This window comes from Pristiophorus japonicus, chromosome 18, assembly GCF_044704955.1.
Source record: "Pristiophorus japonicus isolate sPriJap1 chromosome 18, sPriJap1.hap1, whole genome shotgun sequence".
NCBI lineage: Eukaryota > Metazoa > Chordata > Chondrichthyes > Pristiophoridae > Pristiophorus > Pristiophorus japonicus.
In genome coordinates, this window is record NC_091994.1 from 104,173,634 (window position 1) to 104,197,734 (window position 24,101).

At 42.6% G+C, this 24,101-nt stretch overlaps 1 protein-coding gene across 4 annotated transcripts in view; it reads left to right on the forward strand.

Moving 5' to 3' along the window:
- Positions 1 to 24,101, forward strand: part of c18h1orf159 (chromosome 18 C1orf159 homolog) — a 69,789-nt gene that overhangs the window by 30,539 nt on the left and 15,149 nt on the right. For 2 of the 4 annotated variants that reach the window (XM_070861020.1, XM_070861021.1), the window contains 6 exons: positions 1,155 to 1,502; positions 2,773 to 2,899; positions 4,105 to 4,196; positions 4,385 to 4,475; positions 14,740 to 14,824; positions 15,791 to 15,892. In XM_070861020.1, coding sequence (XP_070717121.1) covers positions 4,404 to 4,475; positions 14,740 to 14,824; positions 15,791 to 15,892 — 259 coding nt within the window. In that variant the 5' untranslated portion in view covers positions 1,155 to 1,502; positions 2,773 to 2,899; positions 4,105 to 4,196; positions 4,385 to 4,403. The remainder of the gene's footprint in view (positions 1 to 1,154; positions 1,503 to 2,772; positions 2,900 to 4,104; positions 4,197 to 4,384; positions 4,476 to 14,739; positions 14,825 to 15,790; positions 15,893 to 24,101) is intronic. The other 2 variants (XM_070861022.1, XM_070861023.1) reach the window with 1 other exon arrangement.

Genomic DNA, 24,101 nt, shown 5'->3' on the forward strand with positions numbered 1-24,101 from the left:
CATCCACCTGAGAGCGCAGACCTTGGTTTAACATCTCATCCAAAAGACAGCACCTCCGACAGTGCAGCACTCCCTCAGAGTGTCAGCTTAGATTTTTGTGCCCATGTTCCTGGAGTGAGACTTGAACCCACAATCTTCTGACTCAGAGGAAAGAGTGCTACCCACTGAGCCACAGCTGACACTATAGAAAGCTAGGAATGAAAAAATGACACTCCACTCATCTTGTCATTTAGATCCATGTTCTATTTTTCTCCTTTCTGCATTTGTATCCTTCTAGTTTCTGTTAAACCAAAAGCAGGAAATCTATTTCCTTTTCAATCAAACCCTGCACTAGGTGGCAGCCTTTTCCATAAAGTGAATGTGTAAAATGACATCTCCTAACCTTCAACCATGAGCAGTGGCTAGACAAAGATGAGACCTAAACTTTGAACTAATGTTGTTGCCATGTGATCTGAAGTATACTGGATGGCACAATTGGTTATTTAGGGTGCTTTAATCGCCGATGAAAAGGTCTTTTTTTCTTTATTTCCTCGCCTCCAATTTTTAACATTTATTTCCTTATTTATAATCACATGAAGTATTTCAATAATAATTTATATCAGAATATTGAGATTAGAATAAGGTATATTTCATAATCAAAAATGATAAAAGGGTTAAATTATGATGAAAGGTTGAATAGACCAGGCTGGTATTCCCTCGAGTATGGAGGATTGAGAGGTGATATAATTGAGGTGTGTAAGATGATTGAAGGATTTGATAGGGTAGATGGAGAGAAACTATTTCCTCTGCTGAGATAGTCCAGAACAAGGGGGCATAACCTTAAAATTCGTGCTGTTCAGGAGTGCTGGCATGCTTCAGCCAAAGGATAATGGAAATCTGGAACTCTTTCCACTAAAAAGCCGTTGAGGCTGGGGGTCAGTTGAAAATGTCAAAACTGAAATTGATAGATTTTTGTTAGGCAAGGGTATTCGGGGATATGGAACCAAGATGGAGTTGAGATCCAGATCAGCCATGATCTAATTTAATGATGGAACATGTTCGAGGGGCTGAATGGCCTCCTCCTGTTCCGATGTAAAGAAACTGTTAAGCTGAGTGAATGCAATTGAAATGTTTGCATTTGATTTTTTATAAACCTTTATACCCTTTGTTTTCAGCATTAAACCTTGTTAGGAATTCTCTAGTCCTTGAGCATAGTTAATTGTGAAGAACTTTGTAACAACAACAATCAAGAAAAAACGATTTAGATGGAAAGAGCAAAGAGGCAGAGTAGAATTAATGAGAGAGATAATCAGAATGAACAGAAACATTCCCAAGAGTATAGAACAAAAGGAATGGAAAGCCAAGTGGCCGGGCAGAAAGAGGCTGAGAGCGCATGAGAAACGCTCACAAAGGAGGTTAGAGACAAAGAAAGAAGATAAGGAATTGGACAGAAAAAAGACAAATAATACCAAAACGGAGAGATAGGAAAACCTACAGATAAGAAACTTATGAATCTTTCACAAGTAATTCAATTTTGTTTTAATTCTACTGATTTTCATGTTGTAATTGGGATTTGAAGTGATCATATGTAAAATCTTAAGATAAGTGTGTAAAAGGTGATTCAAACTGTAATTGAGTTCTAATCAATGTTGAGGGCTGATTTGGGATGGGATATTTAATATTCAATAGGTTTATCACATCTATTTATTGCACAGTGTTAATGTAAAGTACTGGTGGATGTGGAATTAAATTTTAGTTAAGTAGCTGTGGCTATGGGATGGTAAAAAAACCATTTCACCAAGGAGACAGAAAGTGTCTGACTCTATCCACAGTGGGATACAATCTCGGGCATTTGGGTCCAGGCTTTGTTCATATTTTCCTTTTATGTGTAGAAGATAAAGAAAAATGATTTGACTAGATTGTTATTGATCTCTGTACAAACTGAAATATACTGGCTGCTCTCGTGTGCTATTGCTTACAGATAGCGTAGGATGTGGAGTATGGTTGTGTTGTTTCGCTGTTAAACTAGAGCTGCGCTTAACCAGGCCTGACCCTTTGAACCCATTGCTTAGCTTCTCCTTGTGAAGAATTGCTCACAAAGGGTTCTGTAGATTTGTGGCTGTTTATAAATCTCTGGCTTTGGAGAAAGGTCAGAAAAACCAGCCGGCAATAATTAGCTTTCTCCTTTTTTCAAAATACTATTTTGCACTTGTAACAAAGTATGACACTTCAATATGTGATGGATGCATGATGATATGACCGGAAAGTGGTTAGAACGTGGAACTCGCTACCACAGGGAGTGGTTGAGGCGAATAGCATAGATTCATTTAAGGGGAAGCTGGATAAACACATGAGGGAGAAAGGAATAGAGGGCTGTGCTGATAGGGTTAGATAAAGTAGGGGTGGGAGGAGGCTCGTGTGGAATATAATCTCCGGCATAGACCAGTTGGGCCGAATGGCCTGTTTCTATGCTGTAAATTCTATGTAATATGTATTCCTCAATGAAAGAGGATTGGGGAGGGGGTGGTGGAAAGAGGAGAATATGATACAAACATTTAAGCTAATGAATATTAATTTCCACTTTAAATTCTGTAAATTCAAAGTAGAAGCACAAAATAAAAGGGCTTACAGCAGAATTTGCAAGACAAAGTTTAATAATTCATTAGATGTCATGTGTTCTTTTGAAGTATGGCAGATGCAATATAAAAAAATCAACTATAATATGACGAATGCAATGTTTGTGGTCTTATTGTGAAAAGTGTTTTGGTGAATATTTATACATTTGTTTTACAGACATACAACATTATAATATAAACCATATCAAAGTGTGTCATTCTCCCCTGACAAGAACATTTTACCAACTACTTCTTCATAGAGACAGTGCCCCTTTAAAAGGGAGGTTGGTACACTTTTATTTCAGGTAGGCGCGCGAAAAATATTCAAAATATATAAAAAATCTTACATCGGCACGCAACTTCCTGTTTTACTTCCGGTTGTAATGTTTTTGTCACATTTTTTGGATCAACTTTTTCTGTTATAAATTCCGATATACACATTTGTAGTGGAAAGTGCCTTGACATACTATATTTCCACCCATCCCACCAGTGGTGATGCTGCAGTTTTATATCTCCCAACTTGTACTGCAGACAAGCTCCAATGTTCCTCTGACCCTACTTCTTTGTTCCTGAAATTGCTGTAAGTTTTGCTATTTAGCTATAGATAATATCAAATCAGAGTATCATATAAAAATAAGGATAGACTTATCTCTTGTCCTCTAATCTCTCTTGGTCTTGACTCCTCATGTGTGTTGTAGGACTTGCACTCAACCTTAATGTAGGGCTTTAAAGGGAGTTTGACATTGAAACAGTGGAAGATAGAGAGAGTCAGGAACTATGATGGTTATGCAGCGATTGTCATTATAGAGGCATTATCTACATACACTAAATTACTCTTATTTTTTCTTTTTGGAAAGCAAATTGCCTCTTCGTTCTCCTCCCTAGTCCACTCACTAATGTCGGTGACGTAGAACTAATCTCTAGGAGATGTGCAAAAGCAAACCATAGATAACCCCATCACTTCTTCCTCTGTCAACAACTCCCCGCATGACCCAAGCTGAAATTGGGAATGCAGCAAGCATGGAGAATTGATCCTGTCTCCCACCCTTCCTTGGCACTCAATGCATGATTCAATAGTCTAAAGATTTGCATGGAGTTGGCTTCTATTTGAAATGGCTTTGACTGTACTTGCATCAGAAAGTTGTGGATATTCACTAATGTATAGTTTGGTTTCATTTCAATAGTTTCATATTTTCTAGAAAAAAAACAAAATGTATTCTGCAGCCAGCTTTAAACCTGGGTCTGCCAGATACCAGCTGCAGCATGTTTGTTAAATTGTTTATGTCCTAATTGGCAAATAATATAAAGAAGCAGAAATGAGGATCACATTTTTTTTCTCTCTACATTTGAAAATATTTATCTATCTTAAACTACTTGTAATGACAATTTTCAACGACCTCTTTGAGTAATATTTCAGTTTGGCTGTAATTGCTCAAATTGATTTTCGGTGGGTGTGGAATAAAACCAGCAAGGCTGTACTTGGATTCTGATAAGGCCCCTTGTATCCTAGCAACAAACAGGACTGTCATTATGAGGAAACTGCTTTCAGTTGTTGTGACTGGCTGAAAATCCCGAATGCCTCAACTTAATTCTTTCACTAAGGTAAGATCTTTCCTTTCAAAAACACTCTCTAGGCTCAGTAAATGAGTCCAGTTTGTATGTGTTCACCAAATGCTGTGACTTTGAAGAAGTGTTTTTTGGGTCTGGTCTCATTAATGTTTTACTAACTGCTGAGCTCTTAGTACCTGCAGTGAAGTTACATTGTGATTTTTTTTTTCCCACTTCCACAGAAACTTCTTCCTGCTGGCCATGACTGTGCCATTTACTATAATCCTGGCAGGTCTCGCGCTTCGAGTCTGCACTGAAACACCACAGTCTTTGGTATGTTGCACTTTTGTTTTCACTGATCCAGCATTTGTTCGGGACAAGGTGCGGTTCATGCAGCTGCTTGCGGAATTGCAGGAAGTGCCTGAAGTGACGCCTGCCACATAACCCGTCTCCCTTCAAAATACTTGCACGCAAACAAGACTGAGATATATCACATGGAATTTTACAGCACAGAAACAGGCCATTCGGACCTGCGGGTCTATGCCGGTTATCTAAAACACAAAAGATCTTGGGCAGTAAATAAACAAGTTTCTCTGATCCATCCTTTAATTTGAATTAATTAGTGAGCTTTGATTAGAGAAGGAACATAAAGTCTGGCGGTATGAATTCATGATGTGTGCTATTTTGCCCATTATTTAAAGGGGCTGCTCCTCAATTTCTGGTTGCACTTCAGTCCCACACTCCTGATCTTTGGGCACCCTGTGCGGAGGGGAGCGGGTAGGTCCAAGGGTCCTCGTAGGACTGCTCCTGGGCACGGCCAAGGGTGCCATCAGCCGGTCCAGGCAGTTGGGCGGTCGAGGGGTCGTTCAGCCTGACTGCCTCTCTTCCGCGCCTACATCCAGGCCAGGGTGTCCCTAGAGATGGAGCACGCGGTGTCCACCGGTACGCTCGCGGCCTTCCGCGAGAGGTGGGCACTGGAGGGACTGGAGTGCATTATAACCCCCGGCAACCAAAATTTAATTTGATTTTATTTATTTTACAGTTTGATTTGTTTTAATTGCCGGTTTTAGTGTCCCCCTCCGCTTTTATAGCGGGCACTTGTAAATTACATGATTTTAATGCCCAAAAAAACCACACAAAAAAACAAAAAAAAAAGAGGGCAGGTATAAGTGTCTGGAGTGTCCCCCAGATCGGGGGGGGCACTTGATTTAATGTTTATTTCCACCCCCCCCCCCCAAAAGAGTTGTGTGCTATTTTGCCCATTATTTAAAGGGGCTGCTCCTCAATTTCTGGCTGCACTTCAGTCCCACCTGATCTTTGGGCACCCTGTGCGGAGGGGAGCGGGTAGGTCCGAGGGCCTCCTCGTAGGACTGCTCCTGGGCACGGCCAAGGGTGCCATCAGCCGGTCCAGGCAGCGGGCGGTCGAGGGGGTCGTTCAGCCCGACTGCCTGCCTCTCTTCCGTGCTTACATCCAGGCCAGGGTGTCCCTAGAGATGGAGCACGCGGTGTCCACCGGTACGCTCGCGGCCTTCCGAGAGAGGTGGACGCCGGAGGGACTGGAGTGCATTATCACCCCCCGGCAACCAAATTTTAATTTGATTTTATATGTTTTGAAGTTTAATTTGTTTTAATTGCCGGGTTTTAGTGTCCTCCCCTTTATAGGGGGCACGCGTGTGTGTGTGTAAATGTATATAATATATGTGTGTGTTTTAGCGCCCCAAAAACTTGTTTTAACTGGTTAATTTTGTTTACCTCAAAAGAGTTGTGTGCTATTTTGCAATAGTTCTACTTCTGCAATTTGACTTAAAGTGGTTGGCTGATGCCTTTATGAAAAAGGTTAGTAACCCCATGACGATTAGCACATGATCACAATCAGTAGGAATGAGGAAGGTCATTAGACCTAGTCTGTCTAGAAAAGAATGACAGTCAGCCTGGCCCCCTCACATTATCCAACTGTCTCAAATGACTGTTAAGGTATTTTTACCACTACTATATCTGACCCAGAGGGCCACTCCAAGTGTTGATCATTCTTTGTATAATAAGCTTCCTTACATCAATCTTGTTTTAATTCTACCAGTTTGAACCTCTTTCCCCTATCCTACAGTTCAAGAGTTCAAGTTTCTTGGGCCTTTCCTCTTAGCTGAAGCCTTTGAGTTGAGGGACCAGTCCTCTGGCGCTTCTCTGTATTGCCTCCACAGCTAGAAAGTTTTCCTTGTGCCTTTGGATACCAAATCTGAACATACTAGTTAGAATCATAAAAATTTACAACACGGAATGAGGCCATTTCAGCCCATCGTGTCCGTGCTGGCCAACAAGAGGCTATCCAGCCTAATCCCACTTTCCAGCTCTAGCCCTGCAGGTTACAGCACTTCAAGTGCACATCCAAGCACTTTTTAAATGTGGTGAGGCTTTCTGACTCTACCACCCTTTCAGGCAGTGAGTTCCAGACCCCCACAACCCTCTGAGTGAAGAAATTTCCCCTCAAATCCCCTCTAAACCTTCTACCGATTACTTTACTTTAAATGTATGACCCCTCTGCTAAGAGAAATAGGCTCTTTTTATCCACTCTATCTAGGCCCCTCATAATTTTATACACCTCACTGCGGTCTCCCCTCCGCCTCCTCTGTTCCAAGGAAAACAAACCCAGCCTATCCAAACTGTCCTCATAGCTAAGAACTTGTAAATCTCCTCTGTACTCTTTTTCAAGTGCAATCACATCTTTCCTGTAACGAGTTGACCAGAACTGCATACTGTACTCTAGCTGTGGCCTAACCAGTGCTTTATACAGTTCAAGCATAACCCCCCCTACTCTTGTATTCTGTGCCTCAGCCAATAAAGGCAAACATTCCGTATGCCTTCTTAACCACCTTATCTATCTGGTCTGCTACCTTTAGGGATCTGTGGACATGCACTCCAAGGTCCCTTTGTTCCTCTGCACTTGTTAGTGTCCTACCAATTAATGTGTATTCCCTTTCCTTGTTAGCCCTCCACAAATGCATTACCTCACACTTCTCCGGATTAAATTCAATTTTCCACTGTTCTGCCCACCTGACCAGTTGGTTGATATCTTCCTGCAGTCTACAGCTTAGTTAGACTGCATCTTTTACAATTTCACCATGATATCCTTTTGACCTGTACTCTTGGTAATTTAAGAATATAATTCTGCATCATAACAGCTTAGTTAACTATTGCTCCACAGTGACCTGGATCTATTAAAGTGCCCAGTCTGCTTCCAATCCTCGATGACTGACTTTCAACTCTTTTTCTAATTCAGTCACGGGATGTGGGCTTCACTGGCAAGGCCGGCATTTATTGCCCATCCCTAATTTCCCTTGAGAAGGTGGTGGTGAGCCGCTGCCTTGAACCGCTGTAGTCCGTGTGGTGAAGGTCCTAGGTTGATGTTGGATGGTCCGCCTGGTTTTATTATTATAGTTTGTCGTCGTAGCTTGCTAGGCCATTTCAGAGGGCAATTAAAAGTCAACCACATCGCTGTGGGTCTGGAGTCACATGTATGCCAGACCGGGTAAGGACAGCAAATATCAGGATATTCGTGAACCAGATGGCTATACAGTAGTTACATGGTCACCATTGCTGATACTGGCTTTGTTCCAGATTTATTTAATTCACTGAATTTCAATTCCTCGGCTGCCGTGGTGGGATTTGAACTTTCTTGGGATCATTAGTCCAGGTCTATAACCACTGTGCTACCGTACCAAATGTGACACATACTGAGGGTTCATTTTAAAAACAAACACTTGAGTAGGATTGTCATATTTTCAACCAGTCTGGTTTTTGAGTTGTCTGTACAAAAATTTTGCCCTCTGTGGTGTAAGGCTTCTTTCTAGTTAATACAGAGATGATGACTGAATTTACATTTAGCAACAAAGCAAACATCAAACCGCAAAACCATAACCCTGTCTGTCTGGTTTTGGACTTGTGACGAAGTTGGCAGACTTGCATCCTAATGATTAACCCTTGGCTACAAGCTCATTGATTCTTATAATTTGCAATTCAATGTATAAGAACTGAAAGCATTTTATTTTTTCGTTGGTTCAGTTTTGAGCTCTTGTACCGTTCACTATTCCTGCCTCAAGACAGAGAAGAGGCAAACTTAAATCAATGCCTTTCTTGAGTTAACCACTAGGAGGTGCATGTGAATCATTAAGGATGGCATTGTGCAGGTCTTTTTATTCTGTAGCGCAGGGCCTTCTTTCTATGAGCTGCCTATTGCCGACTGAACAGCTGAAATTGCAGTTTTCCTTGTGAAATTAATAGGAGTATAAACCCATGTCTTGCCATTTTGCAGGATAGTGTGTTTGCCACTGCAATTAAAGCAACAACCCAAATTCAGCAAGCTGATAGATTTTCACAACAAGGCACATTTGAACTTTTTAGTAAATATTTTTTTTAAAAACACATTCGTATTCCTAGCAGTGATGTTTACTGTACTATTTCTCTCTCTCTCTCTCTCTCTCGCTCTGTATAAATTTGTGGCTTTAAAAAAAAATTGCCAGTAATGAGGAATAAAAATAATTATGGAGAAAAATTCTTTCCTTCTTTCTTTTTTTTTTCCTTCTTCTTCTTTCTTTTCTTTTTGTCTCCTTCTGCCATGCTCCATCATCCCTGACGACTACGTGTGCGGGAAGTGTATCCTCCTCCAGCTCCTGATGGACCACGTTGCGGAGTTGGAGCTGAGGGTGGATTCACTCTGGAGCATCCACGATGCTGAGAATGACGTGAGTAGCACGTGTAGCGAGTTGGTCTTACCGCAGGGAAAGGGTCCACAGCCAGATAGGGAATGGAAGACCAACAGGAAGAGCAGTGCAAGGAAGGTAGTGCAGGGGTCCCCTGTGGTCATCCCACTGCAAAACAGATACACTGCTTTGGGTACTGTTGAGGGGGATGACTCATCAGGGGAGGGCAGCAGCAGCCAAGTTCATGGCACCGTGGCTGGCTCTGTTGCACAGGAGGACAGGAAAAAGAGTGGGAGAGCGATAGTGATAGGGGATTCAATTGTAAGGGGAATAGATAGGCGTTTCTGCGGCTGCAACCGAGACTCCAGGATGGTATGTTGCCTCCCTGGTGCAAGGGTCAAGGATGTCTCTGAGCGGGTGCAGGACATTCTAAAAAGGGAGGGAGATCAGCCAGTTGTCATGGTGCACATTGGTACCAACGACATAGGTAAAAAAAGGGACGAGGTCCTACGAAACGAATTTAAGGAGCTAGGAGCTAAATTAAAAAGTAGGACCTCAAAAGTAGTAATCTCGGGATTGCTACCAGTGCCATGTGCTAGTCAGAGTAGGAATCGCAGGATAGCGCAGATGAATACGTGGCTTGAGCAGTGGTGCAGCAGGGAGGGATTCAAATTCCTGGGGCATTGGAACCGGTTCTGGGGGAGGTAGGACTAGTACAAACCGGATGGTCTGGACCTGGGCAGGACCGGAACCAATGTCCTAGAGGGAATGTTTGCTCGTGCTGTTGGGGAGGAGTTAAACTAATATGGCAGGGGGATGGGAACCAATGCAGGGAGACGGAGGGAAACAAAAAGGAGGCAAAAGCAAAAGACAGAAAGGAGATGAGGAAAAGTGGAGGGCAGAGAAACGCAAGGCAAAGAACAAAAAGGGCCATTGTACAGCAAAATTCTAAAAGGACAAAGGGTGTTAAAAAAACAAGCCTGAAGGCTTTGTGTCTTAATGCAAGGAGTATCCGCAATAAGGTGGATGAATTAAGTGTGCAAATAGATGTTAACAAATATGATGTGATTGGGATTACGGAGATGTGGCTCCAGGATGATCAGGGCTGGGAACTCAACATCCAGAGGTATTCAACATTCAGGAAGGATAGAATAAAAGGAAAAGGAGGTGGGGTAGCATTGCTGGTTAAGGAGGAGATTAAGGCAATAGTTAGGAAGGACATTAGCTTGGACGATGTGGAATCTATATGGGTAGAGCTGCAGAACACCAAAGGGCAAAAAACGTTAGTGGGAGTTGTGTACAGACCTCCAAACAGTAGTAGTGATGTTGGGGAGGGCATCAAACAGGAAATTAGGGGTGCATGCAATTGGAATTGGGACCATTTTGCAATGTCACTGACTTGTGGGACTGGCTTCCATTCTCTTCCTCCCCCTCATGTACAAAGAGTGGGGAACTTGAAGGTCAAGTGCAGTGTTTTGAAAGCGATTTTTCTAACAGATAATCCTTCAATTACTGAGACTTTCTCTGCTACTGAAATGCACCACTTCCTTCATGTGGCCCAGTGCACAACATGTTTAACAACTTTTTTTGAAGAATGTAAAGTTCAGTTGACGGGGACACTGACTCTGACATAGATTAACTCCACCAATACATTCAACAGAGAGGGCGTATTAAGAGTTATGGGATAAAGGATCACGAATGACACGGGTGGGTTCCATTGCAGGCAAAATATCGAGAAACTGCTTTCTGATTGGTGCGATTTAAAATACAATTGGAGAAGGGACATAATCTAGTATTTAATTTTTTTTTGTAATAAACTACGATGCAAGTACTGAAAGATAAAATGCCGCCATGCTAAAACAGAAGTTATCTCTTCCACTATATTATATGAAAGATGGCAAGTCTTCATTTTAGCATTTAAAATAATTCTATCTTCAGAGAGGCTTGATATGCCTTAATGTCCTACATCATTCTAAATTACCAAATGAGGTGTCCACTGTAAACTTTCCCCCACTCCCAATTTTTTCTCCTGAACATGCTCATTTGCACTCGAGTATAGACTCATAGTTGATAGCTCTCTCTGATACCTTACGCAGATGCCGAGTGAGTATTGCTATCAGAGAGAGCTAAGTTATTCACAGCAGGTAATAGCTGTATTTCAATGTTGTCCTCACTGATATCTATGCTCACACAAACTTTCAGTGTGGGATAGCAATTCTGAGCCCAAACTCACTGATCTAATGCTTTTAGTCCAGGCCAATAATTGTAGCGTCCTTATTTGCACCTTTTTTTGAATCAGCTAATTGAATAGACCAATAAACTTCCTTTTTGTATGGCTTAGTTTTCTCATTCTTTCATCGGCCAATTGGGATAGGTATCTGTAAAGCGATCATGAGGTAGTAATCCAATCAAAATGGTATGCCTAAGAAACTTGACAGTCTATAACAAGTCCCTGAGCGAGTTGGGTGGACAGGTAACTAACAGAATGGTTTAGATCCAGTTAGGGTTAGACAAGGATGCACACTGTCGCCTGATTTTATTTAATCTTGTATTGGAAGCAGTAAAGACATTTGTACTAAAAGATGATTATTGGGGCGTCTCCTTATGTGGCAAGATTTGAAACCATCTTGGATATGCTGATGACATTCATTTTATAGCAACATCTGAAACCAATTTACAGAGATTAATTGATACATGGAGAGTAGAAAATTTGGATTGCAGATTAACTCCAAGGTCTTGTGTACATCTTCCTGATGCTTTCCAAGTTATAGTTCCAAAAGCAAAATACTGTGGATGCTGGAAATCCGAAATAAAAACAGAAAATGCTGGAAATACTCAGCAGGTCAGGCAGCGTCTATGGAGAGAGAAACAGAGTTAATGTTTCAGGTCGATGACCCTTATTACATGTTACATTTGTTGGGGATGCAGTTGAACAGTTGGAAAAGTTTGTATACCTTGATGGGTTAGCATCCGAGAATGGGAGTTGTGAGGAAGACATCAAAGGAAGGGTTGGACTCGCTTTTGTAAGATTATGTTCCCCCTTTTTTTTTTGCTGCGTGGCCGCGCATGCATGGATCCAGTGGCAGCAGCCGGTGAGCAGCCTACGCGGGACCTCCCATTTGGCGCACGGCCGCACATCTTGGGGGAACATTGATGGTGGGCTAAAGATATTTTGGTTAAAAGCAAAAGTAAGAGTTTATGGACATAAGGAGATATTAGAACAGGTGACCAAAAGCTTGATCAAAAAGGTAGGTTTTAAGGAGCATCTTCAAGGAGGAGAGAGAGGCAGAGAAGTTTAGGGAGGGAATTTCAGAGCTTAAGGCTGAGGTAGCTGAAGGCACGGCCGCCAATGGTAGTGCGACTAAAATCCGAGCTGCACAATAGGCCAGAACATAAGAACATAAGAATTAGGAACAGGAGTAGGCCATCTAGCCCCTCGAGCCTGCTCCACCACTCAACAAGATCATGGCTGATCTGGCCGTGGACTCAACTCCACTTACCCGCCCGCTCCCCATAACCCTTAATTCCCTTATTGGTTAAAAATCTATCTATCTGTGATTTTGAATACATTCAATGAGCTAGCCTCGACTGCTTCCCTGGGCAGAGAATTCCACAGATTCACAACCCTCTGGGAGAAGAAATTCCTTCTCAACTCGGTTTTAAATTGGCCCCCCCGTATTTTGAGGCTGTGCCCCCTAGTTCTAGTCTCCCCGACCAGAACCTCTCTGCCTCTATCTTGTCTAACCCTTTCATTATTTTAAATGTTTCTACAAGATCACCCCTCATCCTTCTGAACTCCAACGAGTAAAGACCCAATCTACTCAATCTATCATCATAAGGTAACCCCCTCATCTCCGGAATCAGCCCAGTGAATCGTCTCTGTACCCCCTGCAAAGCTAGTATATCCTTCCTTAAGCAAGGTGACCAAAACCAAATTTTGCTCCTTGAGATTTGTGTTGCCGTTAACCGTTGGCAAGTCGAGTCCTGCTGTTGCAACAACTTAAGCCCTTGATTCGGTTGTAGAGCCTCGCACTATGACAGCAGCAAATGCTAGAGTTTGTTTTGTTCCAGATATTTTCTTAGTGCGCTGCTGGTTTGTTGAAGCCCTTGAGTGTTACAGAGATGATATTTCATTTGAGTTAATTGTCTGCTTCTACTTTGCAAGTTTATGTTCATTTGTCAGCTCTGCGATGATCTGAAGGCTGCAGGAACAGTCTGTTGCTTATAATTTGCCTCTTAATTCAGGGACCAAAAAAAGCAGAACTGCAAAGGTCGGCCGCTGAGAAATCAACAAGGGAGGCAGAGACATGAGAACATCAGAATTAGGAGCAGGAGGCAGCCATTCGGCCCCTCGAGCCTGCTCTGCCATTCAATAAGATCGTGGCTGATCTTCTACCTCAACTCCACCTTCCCGCACTATCTCCATATCCCTTGATTCCCTTATTATTCAAAAATCTATTGATCTCTGATTTGAATATACTCAAAAGACTGTATTTCTACCCTCTGGGGTAGAGAATTCCAAAGATTCACCACCCTCTGAGTGAAGAAATGCCTCCTCATCTCAATCCTAAATGGCCGACCCCTTATTCTGAGACTGTGACCCCTGGTTCTAGACTCCCCAGCCAGGGGAAACATCCTCTCTGCATCTACCCTGTCAAGCCCAGTAAGAATTTTGTATGTTTCAATGAGATCACCTTTCATTCTTCTAAACTCTGAAGAATATAGGCCCGGTCTACTCAATTTCTCCTCGTAGGATAATCCCCCCCCCCCCCCTCCCCCCCATCCCAGGAATCAGTCTGGTGAACCTTCATTGCACTACCTCTATGGCAACTATACCCTTCCTTTGGTAAGGAGACCAAAACTGTACACAATACTTAAGATGTGGTCTCACCACGGCCTATATAATTGCAGAAAGACATTTTTACTCTTGTACTCAAATCCTCTTGTAATAAAGACCTCCCTTTTTAAATGCATTTCCTGACATTGATCGCGGCAGTTGAGCAGCTGGTATTCTGTCCACAGTCGGCGTATGGCCTGGGGAGAAGATGGGTGGGGTGAGGGGGTGCAATTCATTTTGGGTAATCGCGCAAAAAGAGCGACAACTAATCGACAGCCCATTTTACAAATCCGCACGATTTATTTTTTTTCCTTTTCAGTGGAGTGTAAAATGGGTAGCCGGTTCACTGTCGTCCATTTCATGCAGCCAACTAAGATGATTTCACTCCCTTCTATATCTAAAATGACTCGCATGTTGCCAAGTAGCTTTCAGCCTGCGGGAGGAATTTGACCACCTCGCAGAAATTTGTGAATGACCGGCTAAAGATCGGTTTATATGTATTTCTGCAACAGATTTTCTGTGATTAATTTACAACTGAACATGCTCCTCTGTGGTTGGTAGTGGTATCATAATTTAGAATCTTGATAAAACTGCTAAGTATTCAGAATTTAAAAAAAAAATTAGTTCATGGGATGTGGACGTTGCTGGCAAGGCCAGCATTTATTGCCCATTCCTAATTGCCCTTGTAAAGATGGTGATGAGCCACCGCTGCAGTCCGTGTGGGGAAAGTGCTCCCACAGTGCTGTTGGGGAGGTGCTGCCGAAGAAGCCTTGGCGAGTTTGCTTCCTGCAATAGTAGGAATGTTGGAGGTGCATTCATCAGCCTGACCAAATATTTATCCCTCAACCAACGTCACTGAAACAGGTTATCTGGTTGTTGTCACGTTGCTGTTTGTGGGAGCTTGCTGTGCGCAAATTGCCTGCTGCGTTTCCTGAATTACAACCGTGACTACACTTCAAAAGCACTTCATGGTCTGTAAAGTCTGTTGGGACGTCTCAAGGTTGTGAAAGACGCTATATAAATGCAAGACTTTTTCTTTTCTAATGCCTGTTTACTTATTTCCTAGACCCCACCGGTTGCTCTCACCGAATGCTGCGTAGATCCCCTGGACGAGTCTGGCCATTGTCCACAAAGCAGCTTTTGCCATTCAGGTGCATTTTTAATGTAGCAAAATCTGTAACATCACCCAACAGAACAAGGAAACTTCTATTTTTGCATTGTTTTGTTCTTGTGCTCCTTATCAAGGTGAGGGATGTCTCTACTGGTGAATGCAGTTCTTGACTTTGAGTATGCTGTCAGTATTAAGATTCCTAGAACAGATATTAACCCTTGAAGGGCATACCCTCTGCCTCCCCCACCCTCCCGAGCCAAAGCACCAGTGAGGGTTGATCAGTCAGACTGCATATTTAGTGTTAAAATGTTGCAGAGTTTTATTTTCTGCAGCTGTTAATTCAAATTTTTACCACCTAAATTTCTGCTTAGTTCAAATTATTGTTAAAAAAAAAAACCTGAATTAAAGAGTGAGAAGTCCTTTGAATTATTCAGCATTAAGCAGCATGCTGTGTCTGCCTAAACTGATTCAAGGACTTGTATAGTTAGCAGAGGAGACTTGCATGTTCTTACCCTGGTCAATTTTGGCCTTCGATGTTCAGACCCACTGCACCACCTAGTGTCCAACCAAATTAATTTGAAAATCCTTCCCAGAATAAATACCGACACCCCATTTTCCCCATCTCCCTCACTACACTGAACTGACTAAAGTTGTATTGCTGTTTGAATAATTTACAGAATTACTAACTGAGTCCTCACACCAGTTGTGAATTAACTGCCTGTCATTGGTGCGGGTAAATAGTTAGCTTCCCTCAAGAGTTTGCTGATTCTTTGGGTTAGGCATTAACTGTCTTGGTGTCCTAGTGTGCAGGGGTCTGAAAGACAGAGCTAGACCTCCATCGGCATGTTCGGGGGGGTGGGGGGGCGGTGGGGGAGAAAGAGAAAAGTTAATTATAACGTGATATTACAGCAGCTCCACCAAAATGCTGCATTAAGAGCTCCCAGTAAGCTGGATGTTTGAGTTTATATCGGCATTTGTCTCTAGACTCACTATAATCCATTTTCAGACTGTTACAGACATTGGTTTAAGAATGGAAGCACCACCTGCATCAGGTGCATTAACGGAACAGTCACAGATTCCCCGAACAATCAGACTGAGTGCATTAACTGTGAGTAACCAAATGCTGTATCGTTACACTCATTAACAATTTTGCTTGTACACTAGCAACTGCCAGTAGGAGAACTAGGTGGCATAGTTTCAGAATAAGGGGTCGCCCATTTAAAACTCACGAGGAGGAATTTCTTCTCTGAGGGTCGTGAACCTTTGTAATTCTCTACTCCAGAGAGCTGTGGAGGCTGGGTCATTGACTATATTTAAGGTGGAGATGGACAGATTTTTGAATGATAAGGGAGTCAAGGGTTATGCGTGTGGGCAGGGAAGAGGAGTTGAGGCCAAAATCAAATTAGCCATGATCTTATTGAATGGCGGAGCAGGCTCGGGGGGCCAAATGGCCGACTCCTGCTCCTATTTCTTATGTTCTTATGTCCGTTAAAGCCCCCTTCCAATTCCTCACACAATCGTGATTATCTCCTTTAAAGCAGACTTATTGAGTACATTTAAAACTAAAGCTGACAGTGCAATGGCTGCAGTGGGTAGAGGACTACGTTCCTGACCACAAGTCAAAGTTGGTATCCAAACCTCGGCTATTTGCACTGATTGGGCACGTTTTACCAGTTGTCACTTGAACCACAATGCAGCTGTGAAAAGTAACAGGACCAGTCGTGATTCGCACAGAAGCGGGTTTTGCATTGTCATCTTGCGAGGAGCAGCAGACCGCGAAACTCCTGCAAGTAGAGGAGACCAGAGTTAGTTTCTGACTTCAGTGACTACCCTCGTGCAAAATGTGTCTCGTTTCTGCTGTAGCTGCCAGCAGGTCATTAAAGCGTGCTGTTAAAAGTTTACCTGCTTTGTCAATTCAATAGAAGACCATAAACCAAGTGGGTGACAGCTGTTGTCGAACATGGTGAGAGCTTTATTTGAACGTGCGCAGTTGCCTGTATCCCAATGGAAAGAATTAACAGTGGGAACTGCAAACCTTGGCAGAGAAGATCAGCAATGTTTCCTCAAATTGAATTTCTCTGTGTCCATGAAAGAAAGAAAGACTTGCAATTTATATAGCACCTTTCATGACCACCGGACGTATCAATGTGCTTTTGGAGTGTAGCCACTGTTGTAATGTAGGAAACGCGGCAGCCAATCTGCACACAGCAAGCTCCCACAATAGCAATGTGATGATGACCAGATAATCTGTTTTTGTTATGTTGATTGAGTGATAAATATTGGCCAGGACACCGGGGATAACTCCCCTGCTCTTCTTCAAAATAGTGCCATGGGATCTTTTACATCCACCTGAGAGAGAGCAGATGGGGCCTCGGTTTAACATGTCATCTGAAAGACGGCACCTCCGACAGTGCAACGCTCCCTCAGCAGTGCACTGGAGTATCAGCCTAGATTTATGTGCTCCACTTGCTCTATTTTTCCACTGGAAACTCTGGTTAACTATTGAAGTCATAATGTTTTGTGTGTAGTCTATTGTTGATGAAAGTAGAGGAGTTTTCTTGTTACTCTACTTGTCTCAAAGCTTTCAGGACAACGCTAGAATTCAGTCCGTTCCATTAGTATATTCCCGTAGTATGACATGTCAGCCGAACATATTTAATTGATGTAATTTATCGAGATTTTCAAAAGGCCTTCGATAAGGTACCCCATATTAGACCGATGAATGAGTCAGGGGGGCAAGTAGCAGACTGGAGAGAGAGCTGGTTTCAAGACCGAAAGCCGAGAGTAGGGGTAAAATGTGGGAAGAGTGGTCCCACAAGGATCAGTGCTGGGACCACTGGTGTTCACGATTTACATTAACGATTTAGACTTTGGAATCCAAAATACAATTCCTAAATTTGGGGGGGAAAAGCCAATACTGAGGAGGACCGCAACAAATTACAAGAAGACATTAATAAACTTGTAGAATGGGCATATAATTGGCAAATGAAATTCAACACCGATAAATGTGAGGTATTATATTTTTGTAAGAAAAATAGGGAGGTCACATATTACTTGGAGAATAAGAATTTAAATAGGTTAGAGGAGCAAACATAGAAACATAGAATTTAGGTGCAGGAGTAGGCCATTCGGCCCTTCGAGCCTGCACCGCCATTCAATAAGATCATGGCTGATCATTCAACCTCAGTACCCCTTTCCTGCTTTCTCTCCATACCCCTTGATCCCTTTATCCATAAGGGCCATATCTAACTCTCTTTTGAACTGGCCTCAACAACTTTCTGTGGTAGAGAATTCGACAGGTTCACAATTCTCTGAGTGAAGAAGTTTCTCCTCATCTCGGTCCTAAATGGCTTACTCCTTATCCTTCGTCTGTGACCCCTGGTTCATGTTTTCCCCAACATCGGGAACATTCTTCCTACCGCTAGCATGTCCAATCCCATCAGAATTTTATGTTTCTATGAGATCCCCTCTCATTCATCTAAACTCCAGTGAATACAAGCCCAGTCGATCCAGTCTCTCCTCATATGTCAGTCCTGCCATCCCGGGAATCAGGCTGGTGAACCTTCACTGCACTCCCTCAATAGCAAGAACGTCCTTCCTCAGATTAGGAGACCAAAATTGAACACAATATTCCAGGTGTGGCCTCACCAAGGCCCTGTACAACTGCAGTAAGACCTCCCTGCTCCTATAATCAAATCCTCTAGCTATGAAGGCCAACATGCCATTGGCCGCCTTCATCGCCTGCTGTAAATGCATGCCAAACTTCAATGACTGATGTACCATGACACCCAGGACCCGTTGCACCTTCCCTTTTCCTAATGTATCACCATTCAGATAATATTCTGCCTTCCTGTTTTTGCCACCAAAGTGGATAACCTCACATTTATGCACATTATACTGCATCTGCCATGCATTTGCCCATTCGCCTAACCTGTCCAAGTCACTCTGCAGCCTCTTGGCTTCCACCTCACAGCTCACACCGCCACCCAGCTTGGTCTCATCTGCAAACTTGTAGATTCCTTCATCTAAATCATTAATGTATATATTGTAAATAGCTGGGGTCCCAGCACTGAACCCTGCGGCACCCCACTAGTCACTGCCTGCCATTCTGAAAAGGACCCATTTATTCCCACTCTTTGCTTCCTGTCTGCCAACCAGTTCTCTATCCACATCAGTACATTACCCCAATACCATGTGCTTTGATTTTGCACACCAATCTCTTGTGTGGGACCTTGTCAAAAGCCTTTTGAAAGTCCAAATACACCGCATCCACTGGTTCTCCCTTGTCCACGCTACTAGTTACATCCTCAAAAAATTCTAGATTTGTCAAGTATGATTTCCCTTTCATAAATCCATACTGACTTGGACCGATCCTGTCACTGATTCCAAGTGCTCTGCTATTTCATCTTTTAATAATTGATTACAACATTTTCCCCACCACCGATGTCAGGCTAACCGGTCTATAATTACCCGCTTTCTCTCTCCCTCCTTTTTTAAAAAGTGGTGTTACATTAGCTACCCTGCAGTCCATAGAAACTGATCCAGAGTCGATAGACTTTTGGAAAATAATCACTAATGCATCCACTATTTCTCGGGCCACTTCCTTAAGTACTCTGGGATGCAGGCTAACAAGCCCTGGGGATTTATCAGCCTTCAATCCCATCAATTTCCCAAACATAATTTCCTGACTATTAAGGATTCCCTTCAGTTCCTCCTTCTCGCTAGAGCCTCGGACCCTTAGTATTTCCGGAAGGTTATTAGTGTCTTCCTTAGTGAAGACAACCAAAGTATTTGTTCAATTGATCTGCCTTTTCTTTGTTCCCCATTATAAATTCACCTGATTCTGACTGCAAGGGACCTACGTTTGTCTTCACTAACTTTTTTCTCTTCACAGATCTGTAGAAGCTTTTGCAGTCAGTTTTTATGTTCCCGGCAAGCTTCCTCTCATACTCTATTTCCCCCCCTTCTAATTAAACCCTTTGTCCTCCTCTGCTGAATTCTAAATTTCTCCTAGTCCTCAGGTTTGCTGCTTTTTCCGGCCAATTTATATGCCTCTTCCTTGGATTTAACACTATCCCTAATTTCTCTTGTTAGCCACGGTTGAGCCACCTTCCCCGTTTTAATTTTACTCCAGACAGGGATGTACAATTGTTGAAGTTCATCCATGTGATCTTTAAATGTCTGCCATTGCCTATCCACCGTCAACCCTTTATGTATCATTTGCCATTCTATCCTAGCCAATTCACGTCTCATACCATCGAAGTTACCTTTCCTTAAGTTTCGTACCCTAGTCTCTGAATTAACTGTGTCACTCTCCATCTTAATAAAGAATTCTACCATATTATGGTCACTCCTCCCCAAGGGGCCTCACACAACAAGATTGCTAATTAGTCCTCTCTCATTACACAACACCCAGCTCTCTAGTTGGTTCCTTGACATATTGGTCGAGAAAACCATCCCGAATGCACTCCAGGAAATCCTCCTCCACCGTTTGTTACCAGTTTGGTTAGCCCAATTTATATGTAGATTAAAGTCGCCCATGATAACTGCTGTACCTTTATTGCACGCATCCCTAATTTCTTGTTTGATGCTGTCCCCAACCTCACTACTACTGTTTGGTGGTCTGTACACAACTCCCACTAGCGTTTTCTGACCTTTGGTATCCGCAGCTCTACCCATACAGATTCCACATCATCCAAGCCAATGTCCTTCCTTACTATTGCATTAATTTCCTTTTTAACCAGCAACACTACCCCACCTCCTTTTTCCTTTCTGTCTATATTTCCTGAATGTTGAATACCCTTGGATGTTGAGTTCCCAGCCTTGGTCATCCTGGAGCCATGTCTCCATAATCCCAATTGTATCATATTCGTTAATAGTTGCCTGCACAGTTAATTTGTCCACCTTATTATGAATACTCCTTGCATTGAGACACCGAGCCTTCAGGCTTGTCTTTTTAACACTCCTTTTAACACTCTTTGCCCCTTTTGAGAATTTTGCTGTAATGTGGCCCTTTTTGATTTTTGCCTTGGATTTCTCGGCCCTTCACTTTTACTTTTCTCCTTTTCTATCTTTTGCTTCTGCCCCCATTTTACTTCCCTCTGTCTCCCTGAATAGGTTCCCATCCCCCTGCCATATTAGTTTAACCCCTCCCCAACGGCACTAGCAAAAACACAAATCACTAAAATTATTGACACAGGTTAACAAGACCATTTTATTTATTTTTTTTAAAAAAGCAAACCAGGCTAGAGGGTTTATTCCGAGAAGGATAGAATTGAAAAGTAGTGAAGTTATGTTAAACTTGCATTTAACCTTGGAGTAATGTGTGCAATTCTGGTCGCTATATTATTTAAAGGCACTGGAGAGGGTGCAGAGAAGATTTACAAAGATGATACCAGAAATGCGAGGGCACACCTATCCGGAAAGGATAAACAGGCTGGGTCTCTTTTTCTCTTGAAAAGAGAAGGCTGAGGAGTGACCTGACAGAGGTCTTTAAAATCATGAATGTTTTTTCTAGAGTGGATACAGAGAGAATGTTTCTACTTGTGGGGAAGAGCAAAACTGATGCAATCAATATACGATCATCACAAAATCAAATAAGGAATTCAGAAGAAACCTCTTTATCCAGAGAGTGGTGAGAATGTGGAACTCATTACCTCGGAGTGGTTGAAGCAAATAGTATAGATGTATTTAAGCAGCGATTTAGATAAGCTTATGAGGGAGAAGGGAATAGAGGGTCATGCTGATAGAATCACAGAAATTTACAGCACGGAAGGAGGCCATTTCGGCCCATTGTGTTCGTGCCAGCCGACCAAGAGACATCCAGCCTAATCCCACTTTCCAGCTCTTAGTCCGTAGCCCTGTAGACTACGGCGCTTCAGGTGCATATCCAAGCACTTTTTAAATGTGGTGAGGCTTTCTGCCTCTGCCACCCTTTGTGAGTTCCAGACCCCCAACCACCCTCTGGGTGAAGACATTGCCCTCGTATCTCCTCTAAACCTTCCCCCACCCATTTACTTTAAATCTATGTCCCCTGGTTGTTGACCCCTCTGCCACTATCCAGGCCACTCATAATTTTATATACTTCAATTGGGTCTCCCCTCAGCCTCCTCTGTTCCAAAGAAAACAGACACAGCCTATCAAGTCTATCCCATAGCTAAAATTCTCCAGTCCAGGCAACATTCTTGTCAATTTCCTCTGCATCCTTTCCAGTGCAATCACATCTTTTCTGTAATGTGGTGACCAGACTGCATACAGTACTCCAGCTGCGGCCTAACCAGTGTTTTATACATTTCACGCATAACATCCTTGCTCTTGTATTCCATGCCTCGACTAATAAAGGCAAGTATTCCATAAGTCTTCTTAACCACCTCCATAAGAGATAGGAGCAGGAGTAGGTCATTTGATCCCTCGCGCCTGCTCCGCCATTTAATAAGATCATGGCTGATCTGATCATGGACTCGGCTCCACTTTCCCGTCCACTCCCTATAACCCTTGACTCCCTTATCGCTCAAAAATCTGTCTATCTCCAATGACCCAGCCTCCACAGCTCTCTAGGGCAGGGAATTCCACAGATTTACAACCCTCTGAGAGAAGAAATTCCTTCTCATCTCAGTTTTAAATGGGCGGCCCTTTATTCTGAGACTATGGCCCCGAGTTTTAGTTTCCCTTGTGAGCGGAAACATCCTCTCTGCATCCACCTTGTCGAGCCACCTCATTATCTTACATGTTTCGATAGGATTACCTCTCATTCTTCTGAACCCCAACGAGTAGAGGCCCAACCTACCCAATCTTTCTTCATAAGTCAACCCCCCTCTTCTTGGAAGCAACCTAGTAAGCCTTCTCTGAACAGCCTCCAATGAAAGTATATCCTTTCTTAAATACAGAGACCAAAACTGTATGCAGTACTCTAGGTGTGACCTCACCAATACCTTCTGCTTTTATACTCTATCCCCCTTGCAATAAAGTCCAACATTCCATTTGCCTTCCTGATTACTTGCTGTACCTGCCTAACCTTTTGTGTTTCATGCATAAGGACCCCCAGATCCCTCTGTACTGCAGCACTTTGCAATTTTTCTCCATTTAAATTATAATTTTGCTTTTCTATTTTTTTTCTGCCAAAGTAGATAACCTCACATCTTCCCACATTGTACTCTATCTGCCAAATTCTTGCCCACTCACTTAGTCTATATTGCTTTGCAGATTTTTTGTGTCCTCCTCACAATTTGCTTTCCCACCCATTTTTGTATCATCGTCAAACTTGGCTACATTACATTCTGTCCCATCAGCTGTCATTTAATATAGATTTGAAATAGTTGAGGTGCCAACACCGATCCGTGCGGCACCCCACTAGTTGCTGTTTGCCAACCGGAAAATGACCCATTTATCCCGACTCTCTGTTTTCTGTTAGTTAGCCAATCCTCTATCCATGTTAACATATTACCCCCAACTCCATGAACGTTTATCTTGTGCAGTAACCTTTAATGTGACACCTTATCGAATACCTTCTGGAAATCCAAATACACCACATCCACTGGTTCCCTCTTATCCACTCTGCTCGTTACATCCTCAAAGAACTGCAGCAAATTTGTCAAACATGATTTCCCTTTCATAAAACCATGCTGACTCTGATTGAATTATGCTTTTCCAAATTTCCTGTTACTGCTTCCTTAATAATGGACTCCAGCATTTTCCCAACAACAGATGTTAGGCTAACTGGTCTATAGTTTTCTGCTTTCTGTCTGCCTCCTTTAAATAGGGGCATTACATTTGCGGTTTTCCAATCCGCTGGGATCTCCCCAGAATCCAGGGAATTTTGGTAGATTACAACCAATGCATCCACTATTTCTGCGGACACTTCTTTTAGGACCCTAGAATGCAAGCCATCAGGTCCAGTGGACTTGTCCCCCTTTAGTCCCATTATTTTACCGAGTATTACTACTTTAGTGATTGTGATTGTATTAAGTTCCTCCCTCCCTATGGCGCCTTGATTATCAACTATTGGGATGTTTTTAGTGTCTTCTACTGTGACGATCGTACAAAATATTTGTTCAAAATCTCTGCCATTTCCCTGTTCTCCATTATTAATTCCCCAGTCTTCTCCTCTAGGGGACCAACATTTACTTTAGCCATTCTTTTCCTTTTTATGTACCTGTAGAAATTCTTGCTATCTGTTTTTATATTTCTTACTAGTTTACTTTCATCATCTATCTTCTTCCCTCTCATTTTTTAGTCGTTCTTTGCTGGCTTTTAAAAGTTTCCCAATCCTCTGGCCTCCCACTAGTCTTGGCCACATTGTATACCCTTGTTCTTCATTT